We start from the raw sequence: 27685 nt of genomic DNA, 5'->3' as shown, positions 1-27685 counted from the left end.
CTCTGTGAGTTCGAGGCCAGCCTGGTCTCCAAAGTGAGTTCCAGGAAAGGCGCAAAGCTACACAGAGAAACCCTGTCTCGAAAAAACCAAAAAAAATAAAATAAAATAAAATAAAATAAAATAAAATAAAAAAAGCCAGGTAGTGGTGGCCCATGCCTTTAATCCTAGCATTCTGGGGCCAAAGGCAGGCAGATTTCTGTGAGTTTAAGGACACACTGGTGTTGTGGGCTAATGCTCTCATACACTGCAAAGATTTGTCACTTGAATTGGTTTAATAAAATGCTGATTGGCCAGTAGCCAGGCAGGAAATATAGGTGGGGTGACCAGACTAGGAGAATTCTGGGAAGAGGAGGGCTGAGTCAGGAGTCACCAGCCAGAGGCAGAGGAAGCAAGATGAGACTGTCACACTGAGAAGAAGTACCGAGCCACGTGGCTAAACATGGATAAGAATTATATGTTAATTTAAGTGTAAAATCTAGTTAGTAATAAGCCTGAGCTACTGGTTGAGCATTTATAAGTAATATTAAGCCTCTGAGTCAATTATTTGGGAAGTGGCAGCTGGGTATTTGGGAACAGGTAGGTGGAGAGAAACTTTGCCCACATCCTGGTGTACCAAGTGAGTTCCAGGACAGTCAAGGCTACACAGTGAAACCCTATCTTGAAAAACCAAAAAGAAGAAGGAGAGGAGGAGGAGGAGAAGGAGGAGGGAGAGAGAGAGAGAGAGAGAGAGAGAGAGAGAGAGAGAGAGAGAGAGAGAGAGAGAGAAGGAAGGAAGGAAGGAAGGAAGGAAGGAAGGAAGGAAGGAAGGAAGGAAGGAAGGAAGGAAAGGAGGGAAGAAGGAGGAAAGAAGGAAAAAAGAAGGAAAGAAAAGAAAAAAGGGAGTGCTTACTGGTTATTTTGTGAAAGACTCTGATTTAAATATTAAGAATTTAGAAATATGCCAGATGCACGAAGCCCTATAGTTATGAAACTTTATTCGAATGAACATTGGGGAGTAATTAATAGAAGAGGCAATATGAGAACTGGTGTTGGAGAACCACATGTGTGGTGCTAGATGCAGTCGTGTTGGGAGGTGAAAGCCAGCCTCAGCCACATACACATGAGGCCAGCCTGGGCCACATGAGGCCATTCCTCAAAAAATAATTACAAGGGCTGGAGACATGGCTGGGCATGAAGAGCACTGGCTGCTCTTCCAGAGGACCCAGGTTCACTTTCCAGCACCCACATGGCAACCAACAACTATCTTCAACTTCAATTTCAGGGGTTCTGATGCCCTCTACAAGCCTCTCTGGTCATCCACGTGCATTCGGAACATACACACACACACACACACAGATTTTTAAAAATCAAACTCAAACTCAAAACCCCACTAGTTAATATGCTCGAGTGTGACTGGGTGTGAGCATGTATAAATCACAAAGAAAACCACTCAGAACTTGACATCAAGTTTAGGAAGAAGACAGAGAAGGCAAGGAACTAGAAGAAGAGCAAGGCATGGAACATCCCAGCTAGATTCTATCCATGAAGACATTTCAGCATCTCTCAGCCTGTGGGTAGAGATCCCTTTTACAAATCTCTATCTCCAGGAATATTTACATTATGATTCACAACAGTAGCACAAATACGATTATGAAGTAGTAATGAAAACAGTTTTACAGTTAGGGGGATCACCACAGCATGAGGAACTGTATTAAAGGGTCACAGCATTAGGAAAATTGAGAACCACTTGCATAGAGGGATGGAGACTTGCAAAGGTCTCACAGAGGAGCAGAGAGTCCCTATGTGCATGGAACAGAGAGAAGCTTTTAGAAAAGAGTCAAGGGGGCAAAGGGAAGGGGGCATCTGGGAAGATCGGATAAAGAGGGGCGGGCCTGAGGAAGTGGAGGAGATGGGTTTTGCGGAGAACAGAGAACGTACGACACAGTTGTCTTAGAGAACAGGAGAAAGCATACGGGGAGAGTGTATCAAGGTTGCTTAGCAGCATACAGAGCCACCTAAGCTGTGTAGTCATTAAACTACGGGCTGGCATGGTAGATGTCGTTCCAAGGGTAAATAAAATGAATGGAAGTTTCTGATGTGGATACTAAAAAATTAACTACCTATCATAAGAGGCAGAATATATTGGAATAAAGAAAATTAAGCCAATTTGTTTACTTTTGCTACAGCTGGCAACCTAGAGGAGAGACAAAGAGGGGCTGGAGGGATGGATCAGTAGGTACAGGTGCTTGCCACCAAGACTGTTGACCTGAGTTTGATCCTGGAATTCATATGATGGGAGGAGAGGACTGACTCCTGCAAGTTGTCCTCTGATCATATGCATGCTGTGGCATGGGCACATGTATACACACACACACATACACACTGAAAAAAGGGTTAAAAATCATATACAAAAAATCCCTTAGCCATACACCGCGTCTACTAATCTTTGATTTAAGATTAAAGGATTTTTGGTTTGGGTTTTTTTGTTGTTGTTGTCATTGTTGTTTGCTTGATTTGTGTGTGGGGGGGCTGGGAATGATGGATAGGGTCTCACTATATAGCTCTAGCTGTCCTGGAACTCTCTAAATAGACCAGAGAGCTCACTGGCTGGCCTTGAACTCACAGAGATTCACCTGCCTCTCCTCCCAAGTGCTGGCACTAAAGGTGTGCGCCATTATCCCTGACTGAAAGGTCTTCCCTTCTTCCCTCCTTCTTTTTGTCTTTGTTTTGTTTTCATTGTTGCTGCCTGGTTTTTGTTTGTTGTTTTGTTTTAGATAGAGTCTCAGGACATCCTTGAACTCACTTTGTAGCAAAGAATGACCTTGAACTTCTTTCTGATGTCCCTGCCTCCACCTCTTGAGCATTGGGGTTGCAAGTGTGTACCTCTATGCCCAGCATTATGTAGTGCTAGGATCAAACCTAGGCTTTACGATGCTAGGCAAGCATAGACTGTTTCCCTAAACAAGAGGGTTTTTTTTTTTCTTAAGATTTATTTTACTATGTATACAGTGTTCTGCCTGTATGTATGGCCTGCAGGCCAGAAGAGAGCACCAGATCTCATTATAGATGATTGCAAGCCACCATGTGGTTGTTGGGAATTGAACTCAGGACCTCTGGAAGAGCAGCCAGTGCTTTTAACCTCTGAGCCATCTCTCCGGCCCGCTTAAGGCTTTCTTTGAAAGTGCATTTGTGCGTTTGGATATTTGTAACCTGAGTATCTTTGCACACCTGATACAAAATGCTCTAAGTTTTGCTCCTGTGGTCTAATAAACTGGAAGTAAATCTATTCAGTCTCTGGTAGACCTACTTCCTTGTATTTCAAATACAGGAACTTGGCTCATCTTCATGTATCCACAAAATTTCCTTTTTTTTTTTTTTCCCTTTTGAGACAGTTTTGTCATGGAGGTCAGGGTGGCTTAGAATGGGCGATGTAGCCCAGGATTGCTTCTAATTCCTCACTTTCCTGCCTTCATCTCCTGAACGTTGGGACTACAGGAAATAGCCCTTCATCTTTGTGTGCATGCAGGTAGGTATATGTGCTTGTGTGTGTTCCTGTGTGTGCATGCAGGTAGGTATATGTGCTTGTGTGTGTTCTTGTGTGTGCATGCAGGTAGGTATATGTGCTTGTGTGTGTTCCTGTGTATGCATGCAGGTAGGTATATGTGCTTGTGTGTGTTCCTGTGTGTGCATGCAGGTAGGTATATGTGCTTGTGTGTGTTCCTGTGGAGATCAGAGGTCATTCCTCAAGTGCCATCCACCTTGTTTTTTAAACCGAGTCTCTCATTGCCCTGAAGCTTGCTGATTAGGCTACGCTGGTTGGCCAGCGCCCCAAGGATACACTGTCTCAGCCGCCCCAGTCACCTGACCTGGTTTGTTTATGTGAGTGCTGAGAATTGAACTCAAGTTTTTATGCTTGTGGCAAACCTTGAGTGACTATGCTATCTACCTAGTCCTCCACGCCGCTAATATTTTTATTAATTAATTATTTTTTTTGAGATAGGGTCTCACTATGTAGCCCCGACTCTGTCCTGGAACTCACTCTGTAGACCAGGCTAGACTCGAACTCACAGAGATCCACCAGCCTCTGCCTCTTGAGTGCTGGGATTAAAGGCATGTGCTGCCGACAGGCCTGGCCTCTCTTTTATCTTTTTTGAGTGCTCAGAAAATGTATTCTGGTAACCTTCTAAGATACTCTGAAATGTCAGTTCACAATATTTGGTACCAGGGAACAAGTCTGGACCCTAGGACAGCACATCTATTGCACTCTCCCTTATAAAGTGGTAATGGAGGAATTTACCCCGAGAGGTCCTGACATTCCATCTCATTGAATGTCTTTAGAAAAATCCTTCTCAGATGGCTTAGAGGTTAAGAGCACTGACTGCTTTTCCAGAGGTCCTGAGTTCAATTCCCAGCAACAACATGGTAGCTCACAACCATCTATAATGAGATCTGGTGCCCTCTTCTGGCCTGCAGGCAGAACACTGTATACATAATAAATAAATAAATCTTCTAAAAAGAAAAGAAAAGAAAAATCCTTCTCTAAGCTTTGGAAGTCCTGAGAGCAGGAAAGCATTGATTTGGAGCAGAGCGAAGTCGGTGTGAGCAGAACAGGACGAACTTGAACATAAATGATGTCATCACCATCACGAGGTTCCCTCTTAGCTGCCTTCCGAATTTGGGTCTCTGGGCAGACCTGGTCCTGAAACAGTCTAAAACCTTCGGGGGAGCAGACTGTGATCAGTGGCATTGCTGACCCAATTTGTCTGCTTGGAGGCAGGGCCTGCCACTATTCGGTGTCCAGGTTTATACCAAACTCTTCCTCATACACTGTCCCTTTCACTCCCCACAAGAGCTCTCCATCAGGGCTGGAGAGATGGCTCACTGGTTAAGAGCCTTTGTCGTGCTTGAAGAGGCCTCAAATTCGGTTCCCAACACACTGAGCAGCTCCTGCCTGCCCCTCCAGCTCCAGGGCATCCGACACCTCTGGCCTCCTTGGGCACCTGCACTCAGGTGCACATACCCACATATAATTAAAAATAATAAAATAAAAATCTGTATAAAGCCAGGTACTGTGGTGCTCACCTTTGACCCCAGCACTCAGAAGGCAGGAACCAGCAGATCTCTGAGTTCAAGGCCATCCTGATCCGCATAGCAAGACGCAGACCAGCCAGAAAACTCAGAGGTTAAAAGTGTGTGCTGCTCTTGCAGAGGACCTGGGTTCGATGCCCAGCACCCACATCAGTTAACTCACAACTGTCTGTCCCTCCAGTTCCAGGGGATCCGACACCTCTGGCCTCCTGGGACACCTGCACATACATGAACACAGGCACACACACATACATACCCAGAATTAGAACTACAACAAATCCTCAGAGAGAGGGAGAGAGACTAGTGAGGAGTCTGGGAAGGGATGAGAGGGGCCACAGCAGCCAGGGGGGACAGAGAGCAACAACAAGCTCAAGCAATATGGGGAGATGGGGAGAGCTAGACTTGGATCTAACCACAGGCCATCAGCTGTGAGCACTTGCTCTCACACAGTTAGCGAGGTGGGAAAGAACAAGATCAGACCCAAAGTCAGAGGTTCTGATAGACCCACCCTAGCGCTCTACATTGTCGCGTCTGTCCTATCCCAGGGGTGGGATGGCTCCTGGAGCTATATCCGTCCAGAGTTCTTGGCTCCTCACAGAGGTCTCTTTCTCCCCAGTCTTCACTCCACACAGTGGTTTTTGGTTTTGTTTGTTCATTTTGTTTCAAGACAAAGTCTTAGTAGGTAGCCCAGGTTCACCTCAAACTCACAGCAGTCCTCCTGCCTCAGACTTCTGAGTCCACATGTTTCTAAGCTACAGAAAAAGAGGTTCTGAGGTTGTAGCAAATGTGTCAGGTCCCAGTCATCTCTGCCCAGCACCCAAGTTTCTGTATTTGCTGACAACCCCTTCCCAAAAGTGTGAATGCTCTGTCTGAAGGGTTCCCTGTTGACCAGAGAATGTTTGACTCATTCACAGGGCAGACCAGAAGAGCCAAGGTGTTAATGTCCCCAGTAGCAATCACCAAGCAATAAACAACGCCCAGAGCTTCTGTGGACATACATATTTCAGTTGCTTATCACTGGCAACAAACCTAACCCAAATCAAGTGTCTTTTGACAACCATTGTTGTTTCTTTGTTGGGCAAAGTATTGCTCACCTGTAACCCCGGCACAAAATCAAATACAATGAGGTCTTAGGGAACGTTAAGCAAGGCAATCATAAGACCTTCTTTTACTCTCTTTCCCCCAGAGAAGATCAAGCTTGCTTCAAATGCACTGTGGAGACCAGGTTGGCATCCAACTTTTCCAATCCTTCTGCCTCTATCTCATGAATGCTGGGATTACAGGTATATACCATGATGCCCAGACTTTTTTTTTTCCCTCCCCCCTTCAGGATTTGATAGCCCAAGCTAAACTGAAATTCACTGTGTAGCCCAGGCTGGCCTCAAACTTACTGTGATCCTCTACTCTCAGCCTCCCATTTGTACCATCATTATAAATGGCTTGTGTTTCATTTTATTTATTTTATACAGGATCTCATGTAGCTCAAGCTAGCCCCAAACTTGATATGTTAGCCAAGCATGACCTTGGATTTCTGATCCTCCTGCCTCTGCTTCCTCAGTACTGGGGATGGAAACCAGGGCTTCATGCAAACTAGGCAAGTACTCTACCAATTGAATGACATTCTCAGCCCATAGTCCACAATTTAAATATATTTTGCTATAACATCTCCTTTTTTTTTTCCTTTTTGAAATTGGTTCTCAAAAGAAAAGAGGAAGAAGAAAAGAAGAAGAAGAAGAGAAGAAGAAGAAGAAGAAGAAGAAGAAGAAGAAGAAGAAGAAGAAGAAGAAGAAGAAGAAGAAGAAGAAGAAGAAGAAGAAAAACAGGATCTTACTATGTAGCTTTAGCTGGCCTGGAACTCATAGACCAGGCTAGCCTCAAACTCTTAGAGATCTACCTGCATCTGCCTCCCAAGTGCCTAGCTATAGTGTGTTATTCTATGGAGGACAGCATTGATGGGCTGAATGAGAGGGACAGACAAGGGAGTAAAAGCAACAGTAGACGCTAAGAGACCATTTAGGAGGTTCTTGCAGTATTCTGCTCAAGATTTAACGGGGAAGTCAACTGTATCGGTGCACACTAATCCCAGCACCTGGGAAGCAGAGGCAAGTGTATTATCACAAGTTCAAGGCCAGCCTGTCTACATAGGAAAAAATGCCATACCAACCAAGGCTGTAAATGGAGGACTCATTATTATTATTGTTGTTGTTGTTGTTGTTGTTATTATTATTATTTTGGTTTTTTGAGACATTATTTTTTTAAAAAAAAAAATACTATTTTGGGGGCACTGGGGAGATGGCTCAGCAGTTAAGACCTCTTGAAGAGGACTCAGGTTTGATTTCTAGCATCTACATGGTAGCTAACAGCCGTCCTTAATCTCAGTTTCAGAGGATTCAACAGGTTCATACACATACATGCATGCAGGCAAAACATTCATACACATAACGTAAAATAAATATATCTAAAAAGTTTTAAAGGAAAAGGGGCTAGAGAGATGGCTCAGTGGTTAAGAGCACTGACTGTTCTTCCAGAAGACCTGGGTTCAATTCCCAGCACCCACATGGCAGCTCACAACTATCTCTGACTCCAGTTTCAGGGGATCTGACACCTTCGTACCAACACACATAAAATAAAGTTAAATAAATTATTTTTTTAAAATTTTTTAAGAAAAAAGAAAAAAAAATTAATGGAAAAAAAGGTAGTTGGCTGTGAACCTGGTGAAAAATAGCCATGCTGAGTGAGTATAACTGAGACATGGAGACTATTTTTGCTAAAAGCAGGCTGCTCATTGGGCCCTGTAAATATCTGAGTAGCTAAAAAAAAAAAAAAAAAAAAAAAAAAAAAAAGATTAAAAACATGAGTACATATACCTTTATTTTGTATGTCTCCCTTGCTCTGAGTCATTCACTCACTCCAGCAATCACCTTGGATCCCAGGAACAGGTCTGATGGCCAAGTGTCTTGTGACAAGACAAATCTATTCCCCACACAGTGATGTCTCCTCTCTCCTCGTTTATTGTCAAGCCAGGATCTCAGGTATCCCAAGCTGGCCTTGAGTTCACTATGTAGCCAAGGATGGTCTTGAACTCCTGATCCTCTGCCTGTGTTGTCTAAGTGTTCCATCCCTCCCAGTTTTATGTGCCGCTGAAGATCAAACCCAGGGCCTTGCGAATGCCAGGCAACTCAACATACTAAGTTACCTCTCAGCTTTTTCCCCCCTAATTTTCACCATTATTCTTTTTGTTTTGTTTTGGGTCTGGACCCGATTTGTTGGGACCCCCAGAGTGGAATCTGCCTTAGGACTCGAGTTACTCCAGGACTTGCTGCCTAAAGCATTGTTAACAAATACAAGGCCTTTCACATTGTGGTCATTTACAATCAGTGAATGAATGCTGCTCCCTTCCTTGCTGAAATGCCATGATCATATCTTTCACTCTCCTGATGAAATGAGGAATTTTGTCAATCATTCTCTGCAACTGGATTCCATTTTCTAGTTGATAACAAGTTTTTTGTATAGGTGCTTCTGGGTGTGGGTGGATAAGTTCATTGGGGGTTTTTGCTTGCGTGTGTGTGTGTGTGTGTGTGTGTGTGTGTGTGCGCGTGTGTGTGTGCGCGTGTGCGTGCGCGCACGTGTGTTTAATATCATATCCCACCCTTATTCTCTAGTTCACTTTTTAAGCATCTTACTCCCTCTCCCTCTTCACCCTCTCTCAACCCCCACCCAGAGTAATGGAAGAGTTTTCCAGAAGCTTCTCTGAATAATTTTCCTTTGTAAAATAATTTTCCTTTGAGTGGTGGTGGACTCAAGCTCCTTGCTCTGGAGACTGGAGGTGTAGGGTTGGTTGATATCCAGGGCCTCCAGTTGCTGGGAGAGGTGAACCGTGCGTGCTTTGAGTTATGAGGGCACCAGACACCATAATCACTTTATTCCATTCAGGCTCTGCCCCGACTCCTTTTTCATTTTTTTTTTTTTCAGCCCTAACTGGAACAAAATGCAATCAACATATGTACTTAATTTGACAAGGAGAAAGGGCCATAAACAAGTGTAAATTGTCACAACAGCAGCAGCTAACAGCCTTGATGTCTGCGGTAACAAAGAAGAGAGAGCAGTCTGCTTTGCACATCAAAGGGGACCGTCACATCCCTCAACTGAGGATGCTCATGAGATGTGGAAGAGGGTATCTGAAGCAGGAATCATTGCTTCCAGGGTGAGCAAAACATCCAGAATCCCCGTGGAGAGAGGGAGTTTGCCACTGAGTAGCAAGATAAATAATAAGAGCAGATCACTTTTTTCCCTTTCTTTCTAGAGATGACATTGAAATTCCTGCATCAGTCAAGAGAGTTTGGAGGTCAGTTTTAACTAGCTTTGCTGCCAGGTCTTGGAGGCCTGGAGTGGGGGCCCCTGAACCCCAACTCCCTCCTGCTGAGTGTTTTCTCAATCCAAGGCCACTCCACTTTCCTCTGTGCATCATCCTTTCTCGGAGATGCAGTTTGTGTGTGACTCTCTAGATAGCCTTCGTGTGCGTGTGCATGTGCGTGTGTCTCCTTTGTGTGTATGCAGGAGGCATGGGTGTGCACCCATGGAGGCTAGAGGTTGTTGGAGGGTACCTCCTTCTTTGACTCGCCACTCTTAGTGGTTGAGATGCCATCTCGCTGAACCTGGAGCTGACTGATGGGCTGGACTAGCTGGCCAGGAAGTCCCCTGGGATCCTCCTTTCTCCAATCCCAACTCTAGGATTACAGGTGCATGTAGCCATGCCTGCTTTTTTTATGCGGGCACTGAGACTCAAACTCAGGTCCTCATGCTTGCCCGAGCAGTTTACCTACTGAACCACCTCCCAGCTCTAAATAGCTTTCTGACATCTTTCTTTCTTTCCTTGGGGGATGTTCTGTAAGGCAAATGTGTTAATAAATAAAACACTGATTGGCCAGTAGCCAGACAGGAAGTATAGGCGGGACTAACAGAGAAGAGAATTGAGGGAACAGGAAGGGAAGAGACTGCCTGGAGCCGCCACCAGGACAAGGAAGATGTAAGGTACCAGTAAGCCACGAGCCTCGTGGCAAAGTATAGATTAATAGAAATGGGCTAAATATGAGTAAGAGCTAGACAAGGATAGGCCTGAGCTAATGGCCAAGCAGTTTAAATAGCTAGCTCAGTCGGTAGAGCATGAGACTCTTAATCTCAGGGTCGTGGGTTCGAGCCCCACGTTGGGCGCCAGATATTGGTGAAATTATTATGGCCACTCCACGTAGTTAAAAGGATATTTATTTAATGGCGTAACTCACAAATTAAGTGATAGGTAGGTCGCAGGGTCTGGGAAAGGTGTATCGCAGTCAACTCCAGCTACACATGTTTATGGGTGTGTATCTCTCTATGTGTAGGTGAATGCAAGTGCCCTGGGAAGAAAATATCAAAATCCCTGGAGTTGGAATCGTAAGTTGTAAGTTGTAAGTTGGTCACTAGTGTTTCTGCCTTGTGAGCCAGGGCCGTGAGGTTTTGGGTCACTGCTTTTCATTCCCTCCAAGACAGACTCCAGAGGGATTTAGGTCTTTATGTTTGTTTGGTGGGCTGCCAGTGGAACCCAGGACCTCAGGCATGGTGCTTGTGTGTTCTCTCCACCCAGCCAGAAACTAGTTTTTCGTCCTGGAATCTGCACTCCCGCACATGTCAGACCCATCCATGTATGTACTTTCTATCAATGTATTTCCGTCTAATCCCCGGCAGCTAGTCTGAGTATCCCCTACCAATTCTGCGGTGAGCCGATAACTCGGAATTAACTGGTTGGAGGCTGCCATCCTACAGCGTGAACAGCCCCGGCACAGACATACCACGGGAGCATTTCCACCTCCTGTGCAGATAAATTCACATATTCGTGTTCTCTCTCTCTCTCTCTCTCTCTCTCTCTCTCTCTCTCTCTCTCTCTCTCTCCTTCATCTTGTGTGTGTGGTGGGTGGGGGCAATATGTGCATGCATGTAGAGGCCAAAAGTGTCTTCCTAGATCACCCTCTGTTTTCTTTTGTTCTTTTTGAGAATTAATCTCAGGCTGGTAACACAGCTCACGGAGTAAAGGTGCTTGCCAACAGGTTCAATCCCTGCAGCTCGCACGGGAGAAAGAGAGAAGTCACTCGTGCGAGCTGTCCTCTGATCTCCAAATGCATGCCTCGACACTCAGCAAAAATAAATAAAAACAAACAACAAAGAGGTCGATGACACATACATGTGCAATTTAAAAGACAGACGAGGGGCTGGAGAGATGGCTCAGAGGTTAAGAGCACTGGCTGCTCTTCCACGGGTCCTGAGTTCAATTCCCAGCAACCACATGGTGGCTCACAACCATCTGTAATGAGATCTGGCGCCCTCTTCTGGCCTGTAGGCAGGACACTGTATACATAATATATCTTAAAAAAAAAAAAAACAAAAACAAAACAGATGAGTTCCTCTCTAAGCCTGGAGCTCACAGATCCATTAGGCTAACTAGTAAGCCTCAGGGACTCCTTGTCTGCACTCCCGCGGTGTTGGAATCACAGGCTTACTCTGATACATCTAGCTTTTTATATGGGTGCTAGGAATCCAAACTCAACTTCTCATGACTTCCTGACTGGGCCATCTCCCAATATCCTCTTCTCAATTCAAAAGGTCTCTCTATTTGGACCTTATTTTAGAGTGCGCATGTGTGGATTCCTTGCCATAGCATCGACATGGAGGTCAGAGGGTAGCTTGCAGGCATCGATTCTCTCTCCACACTACGTGTGGATCCCTGGGGATACAATCAGGCTGTCAGCTCTGGCAGCAGGCACTTTTACTCACTGAGCAATCCTACCAGCCCTGGCCTAGTAATTATCTTTTTCTTTCCTTCCATGCCAGGGATGGAACTGAGTGTGGTGATTGATATGTTGTGGACCCTAATAAACTTGCCCGAGGATCAGAGGACAGAGCCAGCCACTAGATTAGACACAGAGGCCAAACACTGGTGGCACACACCCTTTTTTGTTTTGTTTTGTTTTCCAAGACAGGGTTTCTCTGTGTAGCTTTGCGCCTTTCCTGGAACTCGCTTTGTAGACCAGGCTGGCCTCGAACTCACAGAGATCCGCCTGGCTCTGCCTCCCAAGTGCTGGGAAGCACACATGCCTTTAATCCCAAGAAGTGACGGCAGGGCAGAGGAAGGTGTATAAGGCGTGAGGAAACAGGAACTAAAGCAGTTCAGCTGAGACCCCTTCCGGTGAAGACTCAGAGGATTTCAGTCAGAGGATGCGTGGAGTTGGTGAGGTAACAGGGGGTGGCTGTGGCTGGCTGGCTCTGTTTCTCTGCTCCTCAAGGCAAGCTTTATTAGGGTGCACAGTGTATCACCACAACCGAAAGCCTTGAACACGCTACACAAGCACCCTGTACAGCCAACCTCATCCCCCAGCTGCAACAGGTAACTTTTCATCGAGCAATCGTTTCTTCTCCAGTGGGCCGATCGATGCACGGGATCTCCAAATACTTTTAAGCCCTTGCTGAAGAAGCGAGAGAGAAAGGCAAAAATGAAAAGCGAACACGAGACAGAGAGGCCAAAGGAAGAGAAGCAGGCAGTCGACGACTCCGCAGTGACACTCATTCCTTTATTGTCAACTGTGTTCATCTCGACAGGGCTGAGGCCTGCAGGCTGCCGGCAGCACCTCGCCGGGGTGCATTTCAACTGAACAGAAAGGCTCCGTCCTAATCCAAGGGGACAGAGGCTCGGGTTTTATATATATATTTGTATTTATATATTTATATAGTACATATGTCCCAGACAGTCGTATGTATAGAGTGACAAGAACGGGCCACTTTGTACCTTTAAAGACCATAGCAACAGACATGGAAATTTGGTCCTTATTAAGGCCCTTACTTTATCAATCAAATGTCTGATACATTAAAAAAAAGTGGGGGGGACAGACTGAGACCCAGGACCTCTGGTGGCTCTGTCCCTAGGGTATCTTACATTGCATGTAGCGCCCCCTGCACAGGTAAACACGCACAAACACACACGCACACAAACACACATATACAATACCACAGGCGGGGGCTCCTCCTCTGACCACACCTTGGGCCTAGCCCTCAGGCTGGGGTGCTGAAGTGGGGTCTATTGTGCTATAAGACTGTGAGGGACAAGCGACTCAGACAATGTGGAGTCAGTGTGTCCAGGTGATGAGTGGGGTGGTACATGCAGCTTCATCTACAAATGGCAACGCGGTTAGGGGGAGGTCCGCGCTGCCCAGGTCACATGGGGAGATTCCTACACACAACTCCTGCCCCAGATACAGCTAAACCTCTGATCCGAATCCTGAGTGTCAAATAATCACAGGGCTCTGCTGGAAAGCTAAGATTGCCTTGAAGGTCAGACAGCCAAGAGGCCCAAGGGTCTAGTCCAGCAGAACAATAGAAAAAACACAACAGTGGAATTAAAGCAAGTGATCCTCAGCCGGGCGGTGGTGGCTCTCGCCTTTAATCCCAGCACCCGGGAGGCAGAGCCAGGCAGATCTCTGTGAGTTCGAGGCCAGCCTGGTCTACAGAATGAGAACCAGGACAGGCACCAAAAAACTACACGGAGAAACCCTGTCTCGAAAAAACAAAAAAAAAAAAATGCAAGTGATCCTCGGAGGAGAACGTGATTGGTGTCAGAAGAGCTTAATTCCCAGAGAAGAGAATGGCCCACTGCCCTTTGCCACACACAAAACTTGCAGCAGATCTATCAGCTTCATGCATTACATAAATCACAGACCCGCGCATAAGCCAGGGAAAGGGACTCCCAACATTAGGGCACCTGAAATCCTAACTTCCTGTTCGCTCGCACCACTGAAATGACCCCTTACCACCCACCAAAATATACATCTTGAAAATAAATCAACATATTTGGCAGTATAATCCTTACTAGTAAGAGAATTTTGTTAATTTTTCAACCAATAGATAATAAAGTAGTAAACTGTTCAATGCTGACGGCAGAAATGACAATTCCTAATCCAAGAAATGGTGTGCTCATCAACATCTTTTGAGTAGCTCCAAGGCTTGAAAAAGATTAGATATAGGGCTAGGCATAGTGGTACACGCCTGTAATCCCAGCACTCTGGAGGCACAGGCAGGAAAATGGCTGCAAGTTTCAGACCAGCCTGGTCTACACAGTGAGTTCCAAGCCAGCCAGGGCTACACAGGGAGACCCTGTCTCAACATGAAACAAAGCAAACCAAAACAACAGAAACAGAGGATCATGGACGTTCCCTAGAGACACATCCAAGAAAGCAATTAGGGAAGGAATGTAAGTTTGTTGTAGGATAAATAGAACTGGATAAATTTAACTTAAATTTAAATATTTAAATTATTATTTATTTTCTCTCTCTCTCTCTTTTTTTTTTTTTTTTTTTTTTTTTGCTATGGCGCCAAGGAAGATCTTAAACTTCTGATCTGCCTACCTCCATCTCCCAGGTGCTGGGATTAAAGGTATGCATGCACCACCATACTCAGTTTAAACCTGAATGTAAGAAATGTAATCTTTAGTTATTTGTAGGTCTGTGTCTGTAGGTGGGTATGTGCATGTGTGTGCAGGTCACTGCAGAGGCCAGAAGAGGGCGCCAGATCCCCTGGAGCTGCCTAATGCAGATGTTGGGAACTCAACTTGGGTCCCTCTGGAAGAGCAGCAAGTGCTGTCAATCATGGAACCATCTCTCCAGCTTTGATTTATTTATTTATTTTTTTTTGAAATAAAGTTTCCTTATATAGAATGAGCTATCCTCATTGGCAATTTTCCTGCCTCAACCTGAGTGACTATAAGCAACTTTGTGGGATTGCATATATATAAAAGCATTTTAAAAATAAAAACTGGGTATCACAGCTCACATCTATAATCCCAGCACCTGGGAAGCCATAGCAGGAGTGCCTGAAATTTGAGGCAAGGGCGGGCCACATAGCAAGCGGATACTAGTAGCAGGCGAGGGCTACACAGAAAGGCCCTACCGAGAGAGAGAGAGAGAGAGAGAGAGAGAGAGAGAGAGAGAGAGAGAGAGAGAGAGACAGAGAGAGACAGAGAGAGAAAGAGGAGAGTTAGAGATAGCTCAGCAATTAAGAGCACATATTGCTCTTCCTGAAGACCTGAGTTCAATTCCCAGCACTCACAACCACCTGTAACTCCAGCTCCAAGGGGGTCCATGCCTCTGGCCTCTGCATCCATGTATACAGACACACATCATTTCAAAATAATAAAAATCAATCTTAAAAAAATACGTTTTATCTTGCATGTAAAAAATAAAGGTCAATGAAAATTAACTTTTTAAAATAGAAATTTACTTATCACTTGCAATACCTGGAGACATTTTGGGCTGTCATAGAGGAAGGTGAGGAAGAGCCGGTCCACACAAGTAGTCAAGAATGGATCAAGTTTCAACAAAACAGTGTCCCTCCCCAAGATGTGACTAAGAAATAGGGGTAATAGGTAAATCTGGCAAAGATTGTGCCTGGGTGTGTTTCTTGTACTAGCTGGAGGGAAAAGCGAAGGATTTTGCTATCTGTATTTAGTAAGGGACAGAATGACACTGATTCTTTCCACTGTGGACTGAGATCGGACAGCTTCAGGGAACAGTGACCAAGGCCACTGTGAGGAAGCCACACCTCCCATGAGGACAGGCAGTTTGTTCACCAAAGGAACTTCTTGGAGGAGACGGAAACAAAGGGACCCGAGGGGGACTTCCCTTGTTGACAGTCCACGCTGTTCCACACCGCTCTGTTTCCTGCAGGTCTCATGGTGGCCACAACTGCTTGGTTCACAATTCCCAGTACAAGGGTGGAGAGGGCTGGTAATGAAGTGGAGTTGGGGAAGCCATGAGTTCTTGCCGTGAGCCCGGGGATGAGTCTCGGTGAGGCTACTGAAAGTCCTTGGGGAAGAACCCTGGAGGCTGGAAGAGTCTGGGACCCAGAAAGAGGCGAGCGGGGCTTAGTCCACCAGAAGTGCCGGCCCAATGCCATTAGGCTATCGCTTGCCCTCCACGGACACCAGCAGTTTCCCAGCCCCAGAAAGTGGTGTCACGGGCTGCTCACCGTCAGACCAGAAGATGGAGACTATGGAATGGACGGGTAAAGGAAGTACTGTCTTCTCAGGCACTAGGCATCTTCCCTTCTGGAGGCAGCTGACATGAGGAGGAGCTTTGGGGCCTGACTGAGGTGTCTACCCAGTCAGAAGAAGGAGGCAGGCCCAGGCAGCTCAGGCGAGGGGATCTCTCCTCACTAACCAAGCTCCATGAATAAATAACATGAATTAAATAAAGGAGACACGGAAAACCAGCAGAGGCACCATCTGCCAGTTTCTCACCCCTTCACACACACTGGTATACACACATACACACGCGCGCGCACACACACACACACACACACACACACATGCATACATACCACGCACACGCACCAAGCATCAGATGCGATGAGTCAGGGTTGGCTGCCCTGTCCTAGGAGTCTGTATGATGGGCAGCCTGACTGAAGGCTGTCAGTCATGGTCTACCACTGCTGCGGGGTGCAGAGGAGCGGAGGCCGTGGAGGCATGAGCGGTGGCGGGTGGGGTCCGCTGAGGACTCTGGCACCTGGAGACAAATCAAAGGAGAGATCAGAAAACAGAGGACAGAGATTCAAGGTTTTTCCTCTCTCTCTCTCTCTCTCTCTCTCTCCCTCTCCCTCTCCCTCCCCCTCTCCCTCTCTCTCTCTCTCTTTTGTTTTTTTTTTTGTTTTGTTTTGTTTTGTTTTGTTTTTTTCGAGACAGGGTTTCTCTGTGTAGCTTTGCGCCTTTCCTCTTTTGGTTTTTTGAGACAGGGTTTCTCTGTGTACCTTTGCGCCTTTCCTGGAACTCACTCTGTAGCCCAGGCTGGCCTCGAACTCACAGAGACCCGCCTGCCTCTGCCTCCCGAGTGCTGGGATTAAAGGCATGAGCCACCACCGCCCCGGCCCCACGCTCTCTTTTAGTTGCCACTCAAACCCTCTCCAGCCTTGACCAACCCAGGCACTCCCCCTGCATCCTAAAGTCCGGTGCTCACTTTCACCACAGTGGCACTAACCAGGATCTTGACTTTCGCACCTTCCACATAGCATGTGCTCAATGTACAAGCCAGAGCTCTTTATAATTAAAACCCTTGTAGAAATTGCATAGTGCTTCACGAAGCACGCACACCGTATTTATTTAACTATTTCTTTTTTAGTGGGCTTCCCAAGAATATTAATTGTACTGCCCCTACAGACAGAATATACTGTGGGGGGAAAAGACTTGGTCTTCTGAAATGGTGCCTACCAGTCAGTGGTTCTTTAGTGTTCCTATATGAAAAGAATAATTTTGATCACATGAATTGATCATATCAATATTGTTTGCACTGTGTTGACTTGATAAGATGGTGTGGTGATACACGACTACTCTAAACTTGGCAGTGAGATTGTAGATCCTCTAAGGCCACTGCTTAGTGTGATGTGTGTCAGGTCAACAGCAACTAGGAAATATGGAGACCTGTGAACTTTGAAAACCAGGTGCCTCAAAGTCCCTGAGAGTTCCCACTTCAACTATCCCAACTCTCTTAGATTCCAATTGACTCTGTGTTCTAACCTACAGATTGAAATTTATGGCCATAGACCCAATCCCAATTTATGACAGTGACCGGCTCCAAAGAAAATGTGAGTCAGAACAAGTCATTTTGGAAGACCTTTGAAACTTTACCTCGCCACTCCTTCCTTAGTGACGAGTTTGTCTAGCTGGACCCTAGAAGATTCATAGATGGATTCTCCCCTGAGCTTTGGCTATTAGAGCTCAGAGCAAGGTCAGCCACAGGGAAGGGCATCAGCTGGGACCTGAGTGTGCACTGCTTTACCTGGCACTGCCTATTGTGATGTCATGAAATCTCAGTCTAGAGACAGAAACTCTGTAGTGGAGGGGGCATAGGCTTGAGAAATGTCCCTAATATGGGGGCTCGCTTTCCCACTGCCGACACATCTCAGCCTTATGCTACTTGGTTTCTTGGTTTGTGGAATATGGGTGTTGTTTTCTAGGTATCAGAGCCAGACAAAGGTGGCAGCCAAGACAGAGGTACGTGATAGCCACTCTCTCTGGATACTCACTCTCTCCATCCTGAAACCCTATAGGTTTGTCTAAATGCCCATCCTCTGGGCCGTAGGAAGAACTGGATGTGGGGGAGAGGGGGGTTGAGACAGCATTGATAGATGGCTTCCTCTTTTATTTTTCCTTCCTTGTTTTGGTTTTCTGAGACAAGGTTCCTCTGTGTATCCCTGGCTCTCCTGACTCACTCTGTATACTAAGCTGGCTTTGAACTCACAGAGATCTGTCTGCCTCTGCCTCCCAAGTGCTGGGATTGAGGGCATGAGCCACCACTGCCCACCTTGCCTTTCTCTTAATTCATTTCAAGAAGCCTTAGGATGGGCATGGTGCAGGAGTTTCTCTGAGTTCGAGGTCAGCCTGGTCTACACAGTGTGCTCCAGGACAGCCAGGAGTACACAGGGAGAGTCTGTCTCAAAAAAAACAAGAAGAGGAGGAAGAGGGAAGAAGAAAGAAGAAAGAAGGAGGAGGAGGAAGAGAAGGAGAAGGAGGAGAAGGAAGAGGAGGAGGAGAAGAAGAAAAGAAGGACGTAGTATTAACGGTAGCTTTAGGATCTATTATCAAATAGACACTGAGGCAGAAGGTACTAGATACTGAGAAAGTGATGTGTAGGAGCTCGAGCTGAAGTGAGACATTCAGATGACATAACTTTGGGGAAAAGAATGTGGTAAGGGTGCTGTGGGTATTGTCCATCACGGGATGGGAGGCAGACAGGAGAGTGAGTTTGTTTTATAAAGAAAGATTTATAATTATATGACGAGACAAAGAAAATCAAGTGGTACTTTGCTGTGGGATTTTTATTTCCAGGAGGAGGAGAATTGTTTGAGTTCATGGTACACGTGTTTAACGTTAGTAGGTCATGCCTCTTCTGAGTTTTCGATCATGTGAGCAGACCATGAGTGACTGGCTCCCCCACATCCTGCCATCTTGCCCAGACTTGGCACATCCACCTCTTATTTTAGTGATTCCAGTGAGTGTGTGGTATTGCATTGTGATTTCGTGTGCAACCCCCATAACTAAACTCTGAGCAACGTCTCAGGTTTATTAGCCATTTGGAAATTCTCTCTTGTAAACTGCCTATTCAAGTCATTTGTGCAGTGTGTGTGTGTGTGTGTGTGTGTGTGTGTGTGTGTGTGTGTGTGTGTGTTAGGTGTGTGTATGTAAGGATCAAATTCAGGTCATTGCTCATGCTAGGCAAAGCACTCTACCACTGAGCTTCATCTCGGGTCCATTTTTTTCCTTGTTTCTTGTTTTTTGAGATGGGGTTTCTCTGTGTAGTTTTGTGCTTTTCCTGGAACTCACTCTGTAGCCCAGGCTGGCCTTGAACTCACAGAGACCCACCTGCCTCTGTCTCCCAAGTCCTGGGATTAAAGGCATGCGCCACCACAACCCGACTTTCCTTGATTTTTATTAAGGATAATTTCAGGCAAATCAAAGGCACAAAGAATTGGTAAACGAGCCGAGTCTGAACAAGGCACTACATTCAATCCTTAGTATAAGAGAAAAAATTAAAGGTGGTCTGATGAATCTTCATAGACCAGTCACTCAATCATTTTGAAGCAAATCAGAAATAATTTCATGGTAAATGTTTTAGTATGTATATTTTGAGCTAATGCCCCTCTCAACAAAGAAAAAAAAGAAGAAAAGAAAAACAGGTTAATCACAGTATCATTATTACACCTAAAAATGTAACAATAAAATTGGAATAATTCCTTAATACCTCACATACCCACCAGTGTAGTGGTATTGTGTTCACCAAAATATTGTGTACCTTAATAAACTTACCTGGGGTCAGAGAACAGACAAGCCACTAGTTAGTCAGTGATAGCACTCGCCTTTAATCCTAGCATTCCAGAGATAGAAATCCCTCTGGATCTCTGTGAGTTCAAGGCCACATTGGAAACAGCCAAGCATGGTGACACGCCTTTAATCCCAGAAAGCCAACCTTTAATCCCAGGGAGTGGTGGTAGAAAGCAAAAAGATATATAAGGCGTGAGGACCAGAAACTAGAGGCTTTTGGCTGGTTAAGCATTTGGCTGGATAAGCATTCAGGCTTTGGAGCAGTAATTCAGCTGAGACGCATTCCAGATGAGGACTCAGAGGCCTCCAGTCTGAGGAGACAAGACCAGTTGAGGATCCGGTGAGGTGAGATAGCTGTGGCTTATTCTGTCTCTCTGATCTACCAGCATGGACCCCAATAACTCGCCTCAGGTTTGATTTTATCAATAAGAACTTTTAAGATTCCTGCTACACACCAGCATTTAAATTCCAATAGTCACGCAGTTATTTAATGGCATAAATTATTATTTAGCCCAACTCAATATTGAATGTTGAGATTGAACAATATGTTTCTGTATTCTAATCTACAGAGTCTCTCTTTTCTTTTATTAGTTTCATCCATGTATTGGATAAAAGGGTCATTTCTCTAGATTTCACAATCAACATTTTGTTGATCAAATACCCATGCTGTGCAGCCATACACATATAGGCAACAGTAATTGGACTTAGTGGGTTATAAAAGAGAAAAGCATGAGGTTGGGAGGTGGATATGTTGTGGGGTATGTATGGGGGAAGTTGGAGTGGGGAGGGGTGGGTATGATTATATTTGATTGTACACATGTCTAAAATATTCTGAAATTAGGAAAAATTATAATGCCCCCTCCATGTTGTCAGTTCACACACTGCTGCCTCTGGTACTTCATGTGAGTGAGTTGAGATTTATCCAGAACTCCTGTAGAAATGCATTTGCCAGGGGAGCAGGGTTGGAAAGTGCGACCTTCAAGCGGGTTTAATGCCATTCTTTCTAGACTGAGTAAGGTCTCACAGGCATGGCTCCTCACTCTCTGAGGACTGGGTTCGCTGCCACAGGAGTCAGGACCCCTTTTGTCTTCCACACACATCCACTTGCTCCTCTGCCTCTGTCTGCTGTGAGTTGAAGCTACACAAAGACCTCAGGTGAAGCTAAGGACATGCTAGCACTAGGCTCTTAGACATCCAGAACCATGAAGCCAACTAAACCTCTCTCCTTCATAAATGAGCTGATCACAAGTATTCTATTTCAGCAGCTCAACATGAATTAGAACCATGAGAAAGTTGGTTCTAAGATTTATCAGAATTTGTTTTCTGGTAGGAAGAGTTGACGTAGTTCATAGGTAATGATAATCATCATGAGGCACATAATGTGTGATTTGGCATGGCATTTTACTTTTATCTATCATTATCATCATCTCTATCTATCATCTATCTATCTATCTATCTATCTATCTATCTATCTATCTATCTATCTATCTATCTATCTATCTATCTATCTATCATCTATATCTATCTATTTATTTTATTGCTAAGGATCAAATCCAGAGTCTTGTGCTCTCTGCAAGCAGTCCACCACTGAACTACATCCACAGACCTGGTATAATATTATAATTTCTTTTTTATGTTTTTGGTTTTCGAAATAGGGTTTTCCTGTGTAGCCCTGGCTGCCCTGGAATTCACTTTGCAGACAAGGCTGGCCTTGAACTCACAGAGAACCACTTGCCTATGCCTCCCAAATGCTGGGATTAAAGATGTGCACTACCACCACTCCTTGTAAATACCATTTTATACAAATGATGCCGAAACCCAAGAATACAACAGATCTTTCCATATTGAGCTGCTTAGAGAACCCTAAGTGTATCACTTTGACTTTATTCTCCTGTAGGAATATTCTCTAAATTATACCATGTGTAAATAACAAGTTTTATTGCCTCTTTTCCAACCTTATATCTTGGTTCTCCTTGCCTTCATTTATGATTATGACTTCAGGTACAATATTCAGTAGCAATGTGTTGTGGGCATCTGCCTCTTTATTAAGTCAAGGACATTTTTCAGTAATTCACCAGTTATGTATAATGTTTTCTGTGGTTTTTCATATATTCTTTCCCAAGTTAAAAAAGTTTTAGCAAGGATTGGTGTTAATTTAAAAAAATCTAAAATTTTAAATTAAATCTCTTTATACTGGGTGCTAAATATTAAGTATATTTCCTGCCTCTATTTAGATGGTCATATATTTTTTCTTGTTCATTCAATGTACTGAGTTGCATGAGAATGTAAGATAATAAACCAGGTGTGAATTCCTAGGATACGTATAACTCATTTGTAATGTTGGTCCCAATACTTTAATTAGATTCATTAGATTCAGTTTGCTGATATTTTGTTTGGGATTTATACATCTATGCATAAATATATTGATTGGTCAGGTCTGAATTAGATTTTAGAATGGTGATTGTTCCATCTTCCTCAATGAAAAATAGAAGCAAATCTGAATATCCATCTCATTAATGTAAGAGATGCCCTCAATACTCATGGAATTGCAAGGGTTTTTGGAGTTCTGTACCAGAATCTGGAACAAAGACCAGATTGTTCTTTATCACACACACACACACACACACACACACACACACACACACACACACACAGAAACAAACACACTCTCCAAAGGAGGATATACTAAGGTTAAGAAATAGGCTCTCATAGCTCCTCTGAAATTCATAGACAAACTTGAGTAAGAGTTAATGTCATTGTCCCAAGCCCAAACACAGCATCTCCAAAGAATCTATAGATTGTGTTGGTAATGCCATTTTACCATCAAACCTTCTGATCATGAACAAAGGATGTGTTATTTACTATTTACTCTCTACAACAGTGTTTTGTAGTTTTTCCATCTCATGACATAGCCACCTCCCAAACACCCCATCTACTAATACATTACCTTGGGGGTTAGGATTTCAACATATCAAGTTGGGGGATAACATTGGACCCAATGTATGTCGGGGAATTTCCCAGGCATTTCTACTTTACTGAGTGTCTTAAAAAACAAACAAACCACATGAGTACATGTTTGTTTTTCTGCACCACTGCTATGACCATGGCAACCCCCACTTTGTGTTATTAGTACGGAATAGTGTGTTGACCACTGTGCTATGTTGAAACGGTCCTGCATTATTTAAACATCATTTCACTGTGTGTATCTACTGTATCTGGTACTGTTACACTGCACACAGTCCCCTCCCTCCCCACTCTCCTTCACTGTCTCCCCACAGTGTCCTTAACTCTTCCAGTCATTTCTATTTTCATGGCATGTTTACATCTGTGAGGTTATATACTCTATGAAATTAGGACCCACAAAGGAGAACAATCATTTGATGTTGGTCTTTCTGAGGCTGGCTTAGCTGCTTTATAGGAGTTCCAGTTGCATCCCTTTTCCTGAGAAAACTATGTAACCTTGTTCTTGGTGACAGAAAAAGTCCATTGTGTAGACACACACATTTAACATCCACTCCTCCATTGTTGGACACATAGCTTGGTTCCATAACTCAGTTATTATTTATAGTGCTGAAGGAAATGCTGATGGGCATGTGTCTCTGTCACATTAACCTCTATACATTCTTTGGATAAATTCCAAACACTCAGATTCATCATCATTCTGTAAGTTCAGGCCAGCCCAGTAGGTGTACTGCGTTTATGTTTATTGACAAATTTTTCCACTCTATCTTACATTTTTGAGTAGTTCCACTAAGTACAAGTCTAGATAGGCATTTGTTTTCTTATAGCACATTCAAGAATTTATGCTGTTGTTTTCTCGTGCCCTGTATTTCTAAGAACACGGCAGCTCTTTCCCTACTGCTCATGCAGATATGGTAACTCTTTTATTCGGGGCCAAGTATCAAGAATCTTCCTCTTCTGTTTTCAGCATTTTTGAATCTACTTAATTCAGCTGTTCTTCGGCTTCTGCTGTCCTAAAACTTACATATCAGTGCTTCTCAGTTCTCACGAGTTTCTAGTTATTAAGTCAAAGAACAGACTGCTTCGAAGCAGTTTTTAGGGATGAGGAGATCCGTCAGTCAGTAAAGTACTTGCTTTGCAAGCGTGAGGTCCTGACTTCCATCCCTAGAATTGTGTAAGAGATCTGTGCTCAGTGGCACACACTTGTAACACCAGCACTGGGGTGGGGGTAGAGACAGGCGTATTCTTGGGGATCCCTGTCCAGATAGTTCAGATCTTGACAAGCTCCAGGCCAATGAGAGACCGTGTCTCAAAAGTCAAGGTGGGTGGCACCTGAGGAATGATGCCTGAGGCTAACCTCTGACCTCCACGTGCACATGCCACATAAGCAGGCACACCCCTGCACACTTGTGTACCTACGTGTACATGCACAAACCAAAAATTCACATTATTTTCCACACTTGAATTCTCTTATAAAAATAGAGATTTTTTGTATTTTATGTATATGAGGATTTTGCCTGCAAGTAAGTGTACATGCGCACCACATGTTGCCTGGTACTTCCAGGGGTCATAAGAGATCAGATCCTCTGACACTGGAGTTAAAGTTATAAGCCACCATGTGGGTGCTGGGAACCGAACCTGGGTCCTCTGTAAGTGTAGCCAGTGCTCTTAGCGGTTGAATCGTCTCTCCAGCCCCTCAACATTTGAATTCTCAACCCACTTAGAGCCCATCTCTGAATCCCGTATTGAGAAATGATCCACTTTTATTTTTCTCACTGTTTTCCACTGTCTTAGTTTCTATTCTGTCGCTGTGACAGAATGCCCTAACAAAAGAGCCTTAAGGGGGGGGGGGCTCACTTCAGCTCACCATCACCCAAGGTTATGGTCCATTGGTCCATCGTGGTAGAGGAGGTCACAGCTGCAGGGGCTTAGGCTAGCGAGTCAACGTTGCATCTGCAGTAAAGAAGCAGAGAGGAGTGATGAGTCCAAACTGTAGCTCACTTCTCTTTCCCCACTGACACAGTCTAGGATCCCAGTAAGAGAATGGCGCCACCACAGTGGCGCCCCAGGTATGGTTATCAAGACGGTTCCCCATGGGCATGCTCGGAGGCACAGGTCCACAAGATTCTAGATTTTGGCAAGTTGACATCACTTATCACAGCTATGGAATCATTTCTTGTCACTATGTGGAGCTCTCTTCAATTAAGCTGACATATGTAAGTGAATTTACTTCAGAGCTGGGCTTTGGGTTTTTTGTTTGTTTTGAGACAGGTTTCTCTATATAGCCCTGGCTGTCTTGGAACTCACTATTGACACAGAGAAATCCTTCTGCCTCTGACTCCTGATTATTTCAGAACTTTTTTGTTTTTAAATCCCACCTGCCTGCTCCTGTTCTTATGAACTTGTTTTATGGTATGTCTTAATTTTTGGTCCAGTAAATTGCTCCCTTACACTTCTTTTTGTGGTTACTTTTGGTGACTAGCAGACCTTTCTTATTATTTATTTGTTTATTTATCTATATTCATGGTATTCATTAATTACACTCACGATATTAATTACATTTGTGGTATTCATTGATTACATTCGCAGTATTGATTCAATAACTGTATTTATGATATTCATTAATTATATTAATTGTATTGATTTATTATATTCATGATATTATGTCCTGATACTAATGTCCATTGTGGGACTTTTCCATCACACAAAACAGAGGTTCTGTACTTAGGAAATCATTGCTCTATATTCCTTTCTTCTCCATCTTGAGATATCGTCTAATCTTTCTGTTTCTATGAATTTGTATATTCTATATATTTCATGTAATACAATTCTATAGTATTTGTCCCTTTTTTTAATGTAAAGCCATTTTATGTACAACTGCAGGAGAAATAATACACTTGAGCATAAAAACAGGTTATAATTCAAGTCCAGGGTTATTTTAAACAAGTCAGTTCTTTTCATCTGCCATACTGGCCACAGGGATTGAACATAGGTTGCCAACGCTTGGCAACAGATGCCTTCAGCCACTGAGCCATTTTGCTGGCTCCCACATGGCATCTTACCTGTTTACTTGGCTGTTTTCCTTACTAATGCAAGTCTCTAGAGCACAGGACTCATATTTACCTCTAGAGTCTCAGGTCTACACACAATAATCTAGGACTTAGGTTTGTTTAAACACTTACTAATTTGCATGTGGGTGCATGCATGGACAGATAGCATGCACGTGGAGGTGAGCATAACTTGTGCAAATGCTTTTCTCCTTTTACTATGAGGGCTCCAGAGATGGGACTCAAGTCATCAGAATTGGTGTCAAACACCTGTGCCCACAGAGCCATCTTGCTGGTCCCTTAGGATATTTAATCCATTGTTCACAAAGAAATAAATGAGATGGTAACTAATGATATGGTTGCAGATGACAACTGATAAAACATATCGCTATCCCCTATGTAAGATGAGATGTGTTGTCAATAAAATCCCCAAACCAGGACGTAAACCTGACTGGGTTTCTCTTTGTGTGTTTCTCTAGGCTCCTAAGCAACAAAACACATCTCTAAAACAGATCCGGAAACTCACAGGTCAGAAGGGTTCTATCCTTATGGGTCAGCTCAAGGCTGATGACTGATCAACTGTGGACCTGCTTTAGGACTCTTTCCACTTGAAGGGGAAGAAAGTTGAAAAAGAGGGTGTGCCTGGAGAGTACGCCCATCTCTCTGACATCTTTCCTTCCAAAGTCATGCAGACAGCTCCATCCTCCATTGTTTCCTTTCCTCGGGCTTCTCTGTCCCTACATCTTCATGTAGAGCCCAAAGTATGGGAGAGGAGAATGGACAAAGATGAACCAGAGTTTGGTGCAGGAGGTCCATTGCCTTTGCTCCTCTACCACGGATGTGGATGTGGGATGGCCATCTTTGAAGGGGAAGATGTATCAGGATCTCTGTGTCCCCCAGTGCTGTGTTCCCATTCCGGGCTTCTCATGGGTTACTTCTAGGACATGGTGAAGACAGGATAGTATGCTTTAGAAGCAAAACAAACCTCAATAGCTGTGCTGTACACTCCTCAGGTTCACGATGGGTGTGACTTCATCTTTGCTCCCCTAATTGTTAATTGAAGGGGGTTCTGTTAGATGACGTCAGCAGTCACTATGCTAACAGTTTCTTTGCTCCTGTTACAGTTTCACAGTTGGAAGAAACAGAGATGAACGTCAGTGCAGCTGATCTGACACGGTAATCAGAGTCTGTCTACAGACTGTCCTGTGACAGATACCCATGCTGACTAGTTTCCTGTCAACTTGATACAAGCTGCCATCATATTTTGGAAGAGGGAACCTTAATTGCCCCCCCCCACAGATTGCCCTGTGGGCAAGCTTGTGGTACATTTTCCCCTGGCTGTCCTGGAACTCGCTCTGTAGACCAGGCTGGCCTTGAACTCAGAGATCCATCTGCCTCTGCCTCCCGAGTGCTGGGATTAAAGACATGTGCCACCATGCCTGGCTGGATTTTCTTAATTGATGATTGATGTGGGTAGGTCCAGCTCACTGTGGGTAACCACGCATGAGCTAGTGGTCTCGGGGTACAAGAAGGCAGGGTGAGCAAACCATGAAAGCAAGCCAGTAAGCAGCTCCATGGCCTCTGCATCAGCTCCTGCCTCTTGGATCCACCTTGCCCTGAGTTCCTACCCTGACTTCCCTCAGCAATGGAGTATGACCTGGGTGTTGTAAGCTGAAACAAACCCTGTCCCCCCAAACATTATATTCATTGGGGTTCACCACAG

General features: G+C 44.5%; 2 protein-coding genes and 1 long non-coding RNA gene across 6 annotated transcripts in view; 2 read left to right on the top strand and 1 right to left on the bottom strand.

The window, feature by feature from the left end:
* Positions 1–27685, top strand: part of LOC143270188 (putative Polycomb group protein ASXL2) — a 287604-nt gene that overhangs the window by 139961 nt on the left and 119958 nt on the right. The gene's annotated exons all lie outside the window — the stretch shown is intronic.
* Positions 1–27685, top strand: part of LOC143270181 (uncharacterized) — a 69795-nt gene that overhangs the window by 31888 nt on the left and 10222 nt on the right. Inside the window, exons 3-9 of one of the 2 annotated variants that reach the window (XM_076559124.1) lie at positions 9040–9271; positions 9371–9412; positions 10446–10504; positions 12516–14338; positions 14465–14520; positions 26442–26490; positions 27087–27138. In XM_076559124.1, coding sequence (XP_076415239.1) covers positions 27110–27138 — 29 coding nt within the window. In that variant the 5' untranslated portion in view covers positions 9040–9271; positions 9371–9412; positions 10446–10504; ... (2 more) ...; positions 26442–26490; positions 27087–27109. Of the gene's footprint in view, positions 1–9039; positions 9272–9370; positions 9413–10445; positions 10505–12515; positions 14339–14464; positions 14521–17907; positions 18128–26441; positions 26491–27086; positions 27139–27685 lie in introns of those variants that run through there. The other variant, XM_076559123.1, reaches the window with a different exon arrangement.
* The window catches only part of LOC143270196 (uncharacterized), a 38317-nt gene continuing 25970 nt past the window's right edge, over positions 15339–27685 (bottom strand). The window contains exons 2-6 of one of the 3 annotated variants that reach the window (XR_013047216.1): positions 26948–27077; positions 24783–24868; positions 17762–20265; positions 16475–16646; positions 15339–16305 (exon numbers count right to left, since the gene is read on the bottom strand). This is a non-coding gene — a long non-coding RNA (uncharacterized LOC143270196). Of the gene's footprint in view, positions 16306–16474; positions 16647–17761; positions 20266–24772; positions 24869–26947; positions 27078–27685 lie in introns of all 3 variants that reach the window. The other 2 variants (XR_013047218.1, XR_013047217.1) reach the window with 2 other exon arrangements.

The sequence above is a fragment of the Peromyscus maniculatus genome, chromosome 22 (assembly GCF_049852395.1).
Source record: "Peromyscus maniculatus bairdii isolate BWxNUB_F1_BW_parent chromosome 22, HU_Pman_BW_mat_3.1, whole genome shotgun sequence".
In the NCBI taxonomy this organism is placed as follows: domain Eukaryota; kingdom Metazoa; phylum Chordata; class Mammalia; order Rodentia; family Cricetidae; genus Peromyscus; species Peromyscus maniculatus.
The sequence above is the reverse complement of the archived record's forward strand: the minus strand, read 5'-3'. Positions and strand labels throughout refer to the sequence as shown.